At 65.7% G+C, this 10,032-nt stretch overlaps 1 protein-coding gene across 1 annotated transcript; it reads right to left on the reverse strand.

The window, feature by feature from the left end:
- Positions 1–6,496: 6,496 nt before the first annotated feature.
- EMIHUDRAFT_227084 (hypothetical protein) lies at positions 6,497–7,356 on the reverse strand (the record flags this gene model as incomplete). Its single annotated transcript, XM_005788331.1, has 2 exons — positions 6,497–6,549; positions 7,047–7,356. The coding sequence occupies 2 exons, from the start codon at positions 7,354–7,356 to the stop codon at positions 6,497–6,499; spliced, it is 363 nt and encodes a 120-aa protein (XP_005788388.1).
- Positions 7,357–10,032: the final 2,676 nt, after the last annotated feature.

Below are 10,032 nucleotides of genomic sequence, written 5' to 3' on the forward strand. Positions count from 1 at the left end.
CCTCCCGCCGCGCCACGCCCTCCGCCGCCAGCAGCGCCGCCTCGCGCTCCGCCCACGCCGCGTCCTGCGCGCGCGTCACCGCCTTGACTGCCTTCTCCACCTCCGCCGCCGACTGGCCCTTCTCGGCCGCCTCCGAAGCCGCCTGCTGCCGCGCGCGCATCTTTTGCTGCCACGCCTACGGGCCGAATCCGCTAACATGAGGGCGGGAGGACGGGATCGTGCAGAGCATTCAGAGCACCGTGCGAATACGAGGGGCACGAATGCAGCGGAGTACAGCGGGATACGGTCGAATAAGGTTGAGTACGTGTCCTCTCGAGCGCTGGTTGGAGTACAAGAATACGTGTTCCGCTTCTAGGCTGCCGCGCCTCGGCCTCGGCCTGCTGCAGCCGCCGCTGCGCCTCGAGGCGGCGCTTGATCTCTGCGGGCGAAACGCCCGCCGCCTCGGCCTCGTGGTGCGTCTTTTGCATCGCCGCCTGGTGCTTTGCCTGCAGCCGCTGCATCTGCTGCTGCCACTGGGCGCACGCCTGAGGGGGGGGGGGGGGGGTCCCCCGCAAGTAGCCCCGCGCATAGGACACCAGCGTCTGTCCCACACACGCACAGACACGCACATCATGGCCCGGGCACCCCCCCCGGCAGTGTAGTGGTGTGAGCACACGAGTACTAGCAGAGGCGGACGCCTGCACGCGGGCCTTTGCAGCCTCGGGCGTGAGGCCCTCTGCTATCGCCTCCTTGTACACCTCCTCGCGCTCCTGCAGCATCTGCCGCTGCTGGCGCATGTACGCCGCGTGCGACTCGCGCACAGACGCGAGCTGCGAGCCGATCTCCTCGCGGCTGCACCCCTGCGACTCCATGTCGGCCTGCACCTTTTGCAGCGCCGCCTGTGGGCCCCAAGGGGGGGCCGGGGCGTGTGGGCAAAGCAGGCGAGAGGAGGGGAGGGCTGGAGGGAGTGAGCGTCGCCAACTAGTGCGGGGCGCGGGCCTCCACACACACACGCGCGCGCGCGCGCGCGCACCCACACACCCACCACCACCACCCACCACCACCACCCCCACCCCCACCAGCACGAGGGCACAAGTGCGCGGGGAGGGCGGTGCTGCAGCCGCCTGGAGCTCCTTCTCGCCCTCGCGAGCGAGCAGCGACATCGGCGACTCACCGCCGCCGCTGCCGCCGCCGCCGCCGCCGCCCTCAGAAACTGCGCCGCCGCCGCCGCCGCCGACGCCGCCGCCGCCGCCGCCGCCGCCGCCGCCACGCGTCTGCTTCGACGGGGCCTTGGCGGGCGCGGCCTTGGCTTGCGCCGCCGCCGCGTCGGCCTCCTCGGCGGCCCTCTCCGCCGCCGCCTTCTCGTACTCCCTCCGCGTCTGCCACTCCTGGAAGCGGAGGAAGAGGTACCCGATGCCGACCACGACGCCCGTCAGCAGAAAGACGATCCCGTACGCGAGCGACATCGGGTCCTGGCGGCGCGGCTCGTAGTTGGGGACGCCGTACGAGAGCACGATCTCGACCGACGAGTCGACGCCCTTGAAGATCGAGATGATGATGACCGCCGCCGTGGTGAGGAGCTGCACCCAGAAGGTCGTCCCGGTCGGCGGCTTTCCCCACGGCTTGAGCAGCTTGCCGATCCGCTTGTAGCGCGCCCGCGTGAGCCAGCGGCCGTCCTCCTCCTCCTCGGGCTGGGCCGCCTTCTTCTTCTTCTCGGACTTCGGCATGGGTTGCCGCCCAGGGATAAGCGAGGGAGCACGCAACGCGAGGAGCCCGAGCTCGGCAAAAAAAAAGACTGCACCAAAACTCGAAGGTCTCCAAAGTGACCGCCATCGCCCGTCCTGCGTCCACCCATACCGCGTTGGTGTCCCAGTCGTTGGTCGGACTGTGTTTCGCCTTCCCATCAATCAATCAAAGTGTGTGTGTGTGTGTGTGTGGTCTCCAAACTGACAAACATGTTGTGCGAGGCGTGAACCGCGCCATTCGCTCTCACCTGGCAACCCTGTCTGCACGTCTCGCGCGCGCGTGAACAGGGCTCCGACGTGTGAGTGTTAGATTTGTTTGGTATTGCTAAAAATCTCTCTCTCCCAAACTGGCACGGACTACACCACAAAAGGCACAGCGAAAAAAAGAAGCGAAATACGTTTGCTTTTGCTTGGCCCAAGGGGCTGTGCTACACGACGCCCTCTCACCCCCTCGGCCGCGCGGCCGTCGCGCCCCTAGCTTCCCGCGCCGCGCGCGGCTGCTGTAGCCTGTGCTATCTCGCAGAGGCTCCGATTCCGTCGCCCCTTCTCCCGCCCAGGCCCCCTCCCCCGCGCCCCCTCCCTCCCGCTTCGCGCTGCGCGGGCGGCCCCGCACCCCAGCCAGGCGCGTCGACCATGAGCCCTCAGAACATGAGCGGCACGTCCGTGCAGAACCCAGACCCGGCGCAGCGGAGGCAGTCCGTGTACACGAGGCACTCTTCGTTTCCCTCGCACGGCGGGCCGTGCTGACCTGGCACGCACTCGCCCTCGGGGGGCGCGCAGCATGGGAGGCTCGAGAAGAGCATCTTGCGACGGCGAGAGCAATCGACGCACGGTGGAGGAGAGGGGGCGGGAGGAGGCGCAGGAGAGGGGGGGACGGGTGGCGGAAACGGTGGGACGAACCAAGTGCCACACGTTTCGGCGAACTTGTCCACCGGAACCAGGTGCCTGCACTCCACGGGGCCGGGGTCGCGGGTGCGATGATGTGGGGGCTGCATCCGCGGTGAAGGTGCGCGCCACTGGTAGTCCGAGTCGGCGCACGCCGACATGAAGAGCTGGGATGTGCACCCCTCCTGGTCGTCTGTGGTATCCGGGAATCCATTTTCGTCGCACTTGTAGGTGTCGACGGAGAAGACCCCTAAAGGAAGGCTTCCGAGAGCGTCCATGCTAGATCCATGATCTTGCTGTCAAACAGCTGCATGGAGGAGGCGCCGTAGCCAGCCGCCTGGTTGGGGGTGGACACGCGGGGTCGGGAAGCGATCGTGGAGAGCGGCGGAACGTGAATTGCGTGGCGAGGCTCTCGCCAAGTGCAGCTATCTAGGGACGTGGAGGCTTTGGAAATGCACATCACCTCGACTGCGTCCTTCATCTCCAGCAAACTGCCTCCGGTGTCGCGCACGCCCTTCATGATGGAGAGCGGATCCGCCGTCTTGGTGCAGATGGTGTTGAAGTAGTCGGCGGCGTCATCCGCTCCGGAGCAGTACCCGTGCTTTGTCCACCTGGAGAGAGGGCAGAGCGACCACAGCTCAAAGCGACAGCAGTGTACTGGAGTCGAAGGCTGAGGGCCGTGGGCGTGGAGTGCAACCGATTCCAGAGAGGGGCATTCTAGGCTTGCCCCACTCGTGGTTCACAAAGTCGAGTTGGTGCGCCTCGCCGTCGGCATCCGGCGTGGGAGGAAAGTCGTAGCAGGGGGCATTCGCCTGCAAAGAGCGGGATGGCCGGGCTCATGGTGGATTAGGGGCGCGGTTTTAAGGGGAGGCTCTTCCGACGGAAGGCTCACCTTCACCCATGCGTAGTCCGGCACCTCGGCCGTATCGCCAACTGCCGCACAAATTGACGTGCCGTAGGAAGGGGTCTCGGGCCACAGGCCGTGCACCGTCGTCGTCTCCGCCGCATAGTAGCCTTCGCCATAGCCGGACTCCAATGCAACCACGCCGCAGAGCGCCGGGCCGCCGCACTCCATGATCTCTCCAGCGGCCTTCATGCGCTCCATCGTCTGCACGGTGGCGGTGTCCTTTGGCATGCCCAGGTAGAGCTCTGCCTGAGCAACCGTCGTGATCGCGCTGGCCGCGAGCATATCGAGGGGAAGAGGTCGGGGGGGGGGGGGGCACAGAATTCGGCCTTTTTACGCAGCGCCGCGTGACTCCCGGCTTTACGGGCCGCTATCCAGCACTCGAACGGATTTTCTTTTTTACCATTTAGGGGCCGGCGGATTTGCAATAAAGAGAGAGAGCAGTTTCGGATGATTTGATCGTCTGTTACGGCCCCATGGCGGAGCAGTTGGACACCCCCAACGCGGACGCCGCGCCGAGGCCTTCGCGCCGGCGCCGCCCCGTCGTGGCGCCTGAACCCGAGACCGCCGAGGGCGACGCGCCGGCCCCCGAGGATGCCGGCGAGGACCCGCGACCGCAACCGCTCCAAAGCCAGAGCAGTCCCTCGCGCGCGCAGCGGCGTGGCAAGTTGGCAGCTCGAATCCCGGCGCCGCGAGGATCCGGGCTGCTGCTGCAGTCGGAGCAGCAGCTGCTGCTCTCACAGCTGACGGTGGACCGGGCCGACGTGTGGCCGACGGGGTGCGAGGCGCCGGCGCCTCCCCGCTCGCAGCCTCTCTTCCTCGAGGACGGTGAGACACCCACTTCGTCATAGAGACATCTGAGGAGACGCCAGTTCAGCCCAGCGGCCGCCTTTACTTTCCGACAAGCGTATTCTATGGGGCAAGCACTGCAGCCTCCGCCGATGTCTCCCTCACGCGGCCTCACGCTGCTCTTTGCAGGTGCCGCTCCCGCATACATGCAGACAGCAGACTCGCTTTCCTTTCGTAAGCTCAGCGCGGCGGCGGCTGCGGAGGTCAACGAGGCGGCGCGCCGTCGTATCGCCGCGGGAGACGCGCCCACTGCGAGCGCGCAGGTCACGAGCGCTGTCATCGGCGCGACGTGCTATGCCGCGCAGGTGCAAAGGGCTCTACTGCTGAGGAGAGGCCCATGCCTGAACGAGGATGTCTAGTCAGCCCAGCGCGTCGCACACACGCAAGTGGGAGCGATCGTCTCACCTCGCTCCTCCCTGCCACACCAGGGTGTGCTGGCGGGCGCCTCCCTGCTGCAGGCGCTGGCCCTGCCGGTTGGCAGCGGCAGCGACGAACTTTCGCCCTTCCTGGCGTACGCGCCGCTCGCGATCAACCTGCAGGCGGCGCTGCTCTGGCTCGCGCTGCTCGCCTTCCTCGGTGCGGCCGACGCCGTCTGCTGCGCTCCGGCGGGCACACTCAGCGTCGCGGCGGGCGTTTGCGGCTGTTTCTTTGCCGCGGTGCTGCTGCTGGCCCTCGAGCTACCGCTCGACGTGGCGCTCGAGATTGGGCACGAGGAGCGCCTCCCGGCGCTCCGCTCACTGCTCGAGAGTGCCGGCGACGATCCACGGCTCTTCTTCTTCCCTCGCGGCAACACCACTTTCCCGGGCGCCCCAGTGCCGATGGGCTTCGAGGCGGAGGGCGACGACGGCCCGTTCCTCTCGATGCGGCTGTCCAAGGACGCGCTCTCGGTATGGCAGTGGCTCGTCGTGCTGCGGACGATCGCGACCCTAGCCGGCTACGCACTCTATTGCGGCCATTTGTCGCCAGCTTCCTTTGCACTGCCGCCGCTGCTGACGAGGTCAACGACCGGCTATGGTCATAGTGGCGGTGGGAGGTGAGAGCTTTTTGCCTGAACACCGAAATGTACATGCGAAGAGTGTTTTTGTCGCCAACCCTCGGCACCTCGGCATGCGTTGGACCCTGTTGGAGCCTGTTGCTGTTGGCACTCTTCCTGGTCCTGCTCCTGCAGCCAGCCCCCACCCTCTGCGCACCGCTCGCAGACGGTGCCGATGCCAACGCTCTTGAAGGGTGCTGCGCAAGCTGGCTGGCGGGGATGTGTAATCACACAGTTGAAGCAACAAAAAAAACTTTTCCCGCCCGGAAGAATGCTCGCGCTAAGCCGCCACGCTTGTCGGCTGCGATCGGCACGGCATGCTCGGCTCTCATCCAGCCATTTGGGCGCGCACGGCAGCCTCGCCGGCGTGTGGAAGGTGAACCTGACCCCACGGGTGCCCGGAGCGCGCGAGGGCATGCCCAAGCGGCTGCGGCTGCTCGAGGGCGACAGCGATGAGGCTGGCGGTATCGAGGTGCCGTACATGGACTGCACCGCGGGCGGGTGGGCGGTGACGGAGACCGACGATCCGGCGGCGGTGGACGGGAACCGTCGCGTCGTCATCGATGTGACGCTCGCAACTCCGCCGCACTCGATCCGCTTCGACGGTTTGTTTGATGGCGAGCGCATCGCAGGCTCGGTCAGCGCGAGCGAGGCGCAGGGCGGCGAGTCAGGCGAGGCGACCGTCCTCGGCGACTTTCTCTGCACGCGACTGTTTACGTTTTGGGGCTCGCCAAAGCCGAGGGCCATCGACGTGACGTGATCCAAACCGGCCGGATGCTTCCCCTGAGACTTGCCGGCGTCTCCCAGGTCCCCAGCGGTGCTGGGCGCCGTTCCCTGGCGGAGCGTTGCGTGCGTGTGTCATTTTGTGCGCCGCGTCCCGATAGGCCCGTGGCGACACTTCTCGCAATCTGTGGCGGGTGTTTGCGTTGTATCCGCCGTTCTCTCTTGCGTCTCCGTCGCTGCCGTCTCGCGTCTGGTCGTAGTGGTACGTCGGGAGCCGGGACACACTGGCTGTGCCTGTCCCAACTCCCATTGCTTCCTGGCCAGAGCAGCCAGGTCCGGGCCAGAGCTGTGTGTGTTGCTTTGTCGATTCAAACCCTCTTACGTGCCCTCCCACTCACACTCACTCACGAAGTCAACCCGCGTCGTCACCCCTGCGGGGACGGCTCCGAGGAAGTGTACCGCTGCCCGACCGCAGCGTAGTCGACGGAGGGCGTGTATTCGCGCGTCGCGGAATAGTCAACCTGCGCATGGGGCAAGGGAGTAGGCACGGGAGGGCGCGAAACGCGCCCCTGCGCCCGTCGCTTTGTCCCCTCTTGAGCGCGGCATGGCGGGCCAGTGGATGCAGGGAAATGGGCATGGCATCTAGGGCGCCGCCGCCGTCGACGAGTAGTCCGCGGTGCAGGTGTAGTCGCGGGTGGAGGAGTAGTCGTTTGACGCCGTGAAGGCTGAGTGCGCAGAGTAGTCGAGGGTGGAGGTGTAGTTGTTTGACGCGCTGTACTCGCGCGTGGAGTACGTGTAGGGCGACTCGCCCGCCTGCGAGGCCCGGGCGACACGCGGGCGCTTGCGCGGGTGCTGTTCATATAGACGGTGCGCGATAGATCTGGGGAGGTCTCGGAAGGGGCTCGGAAGCGGCGCGCCTCGAGCTGACGCGCGGTGCGCTCTGCGTCGTCGTGCGAACAGGACTCGCCGATGCCGGCAAACTCGCGCCGGCAAAACGGGCAGATGCCGTTGCAGAGCGGCACGCACTCGCGGCACATCACCGCCGCGCAGCAGCGCAGTATCCGCGCGTCCATCGCCGACGGCTGCTCGAGGCAGACGGGGCACTCGGGCGTGTTGCCCGTGGCGATGAGCTCCGCCGCGGCGCGCAGGCGGCGCACGGCGGCGGCAGACTCGGTCTGGGCGGCCGCGGAGGAGTCTTGGGCGGCCGAGGAAGCTGGTTGCGCGGGGGCGTCCGCCATGCGCGGTTTGTCGTGGTCCTTTCGGCTCTCGAAAGAATTTTCCCGCCAGCCGGTAACCCGATCCCGATCATCCGGCCAACTGGGTGCGCTCCTCAGCTCCCCGGTCCTGGATGTGAGGCTGATGACCGCACTCCAAGTGCTCCAAGTGCGCCCCGCACATCTCAGCTCCCCGGCCCTGGATGTGAGGTTACTGACTGCACTCCAAGTGCTCCATGTGCACAACACTGGGCACGGGACTGGCGCGCACTGGCACTAACACAGGTACACCACGGGAGCCGCCAGGCGGCTCCCGCGAGGACGGCGAGGCACTTAGCTCCGTGCACTCGACCGCCCTCGCCGCAGGCAAGCTCATTCACAATCTGCTCTGCGATGGCCGTGTATATTCGGCTCGATCGCGTCTTCGGGGCGCGCGATGCGGCCTCGAAGCGGGCCCGCAGCTGCCCGAGGCTGGCGGGCTTGGAGCCGCCGCACGCGCCGCACGACGCGCGCTCGCGGAGAAGGCCCCCGCACGGGGGGTCCCGGGGGGCACCATGATCGTCCGCCAAGGGTCCGGGGTCGCCCAGGCAAGTGGCCCAAATCCGATGAGTTTTCCACGGCGGGCATTACGACTTCGTGTACGTATCGTGAAAAGAATTTTCACGTGGTCGTGAAAAGAATTTTACAACAAAACGTGAAAAGAATCTACGAGCAAACTCCAAGTGCTCCAAATTCACGAGCCGGAGAGGTCGCCCCCCACTGCCACACAACCTTCCCTGTCCGTGTGTGGAGACGAAGTTAACCTTGACTTACCTTACCTTTATTTGGTACAGAGAGAAGAGTAGGTGGAGACAAGGGAGCGTGAGTCGAGACTCAAGAGAGCAGGCGGTCCCTAGCAATGGCGGAGCGCCTGACGCTGTGACGCTGCATGCTTCCTAGCATGCTTCACCCCGAGCCCGAGACACGGAAGCCTCTCGTCATGTACTTGACGACGCGCCGAGCCTCCTTTTCCAGCGCCTTTTGCACGGCGTACTTCCGCACTTCAACAATGTCGACTACGTCCCTCGCTGGTCCGTCCCTTGCAGGCTTGAACGCGTGGGGGCCGAGTCGAATCGTCTGGCTCGCGATTGCGTGGGCTGCAATGGAAGGGAGCACAAACTCGTCTCGCAGATCCTTCGTCACGCGATACGCCACCATCGCAGGGACGATGTCGAAGCCTTCAAGCAGCTCCTCGGCAGCGAGGGACGAGCCGCTCATCGGGTCGCTCGCCTTGACGTACTGCATCACGTTGATCTTGCACGGAAAGTCCCAGCGAGAGAGCGCGCGCTCGGCGGCCCCGGATGGTCGCCTTGCTTTGAACGTATACGGGTCGAGCGGGTCGTTTCGCCGGAGGGTCAGGTGCACCACCCTTCTCAGAGAATATGATCTCGCCTTTAGCCACCGGTCCGCAGGCTGGTCGGTCACGAGGGCTCGCGCCCAGGACCACCTGTCCTGGTCCGACGCCAGTCCCAGGCCCACACATTCTGCGGCCCCCCACTCCCAACCAGCAGCGTCTGCAGCGAAGCGGTGCAGAGCGCAAATTGCTTCCTGCTTCGAGTATTGGACGAGCCCGTCCTCGTTCTCCATGAGAGAGTAGCCACTGATGTCGCTGCGTTGATCGACACACCACTCATCGCCGCAGCCATGCATGTACGCCAACGACGCCTTGCAGTATGGCACGACGGCAGCGAGGACGGCACCAACGCTAGAGCCGGTGACGCTTGCGTCTGGCTCGACGCTGCCTTCGAGCCAGGGAACCCAAATGTCGACGTCGTCTGGAGCCCACGACGCGTCGATGGCCGCGGGGCACGTTGCAGCGCCATGCTCGCGCGCAACGCCGTGTCCGCCGCACGCAGCGCCATGCTCCGAGAGGTGCTGATAACGGTGCAGCGCGAAGCTGCCAGCGACGTGCACCAGGTTCTGCACGCGAGGATCGGCGAGGGGCATGCCCACGGCGCGTGCAGCAACAGCTTTGAGGCCATGCACGAAGGCCCGCTCGTTGAAGGCGCGGAGAGCGAGCTGGTACAGGCTGGGTGCGGAGTGGAAGCTCGGCTCAACGCGTATGCCAAAGCGGAGCAGCAGGGCACGGAAGAACTCGCCGGTTGGCGCCGACGCCTTGTTCGACTCCAGCCTGAAGGCCCGGCAGACGGAGCGAAGCGCGAGCAGCTCTCGAGGGCCCCACCACCACACGGCGCCCAGCGGAAGCGAGGTGGAGAGCAAAACCTCCGATACGACATCAGAAAAGGTTGCAGCAGCGCTCTGCTGAGTCTCGCTGGCCTGCCACTCGATCACCTCCATTTCCTCGCGCAGGTCGCGAGCGATCGCCTCGGCGACGTCCGATCTCGACATGTGTCCCAGCATCGGCGCGGAGCAGCAGAAAGCGGTCGTCTCTGCGTCCGACCCTTTCGCGCTCTTCTTGAGAGAGAAGAAATCACGCTCGAGTTTGGCCAATTTCTTTCAACGTCTTCCGTCAGCTCGCCCCCCTCTCCTCTTGCGCCTGCTCTCCCTCGAGGATGAAAACGGCCTAAATTATACCTCAGATACACGAGAAAAATTGCCCCCTCTGGCACCCGGTAAGGCTTCTTTGACACTTGAGGCAAGAAGAAGAGAACGGCTGGTAGTCGACAAGCTGCCGAGCGCAAATCACTCTGTGTGACACAT

This window comes from Emiliania huxleyi, assembly GCF_000372725.1.
Source record: "Emiliania huxleyi CCMP1516 chromosome Unknown EMIHUscaffold_136, whole genome shotgun sequence".
Lineage (NCBI taxonomy): Eukaryota > Haptophyta > Isochrysidales > Noelaerhabdaceae > Emiliania > Emiliania huxleyi.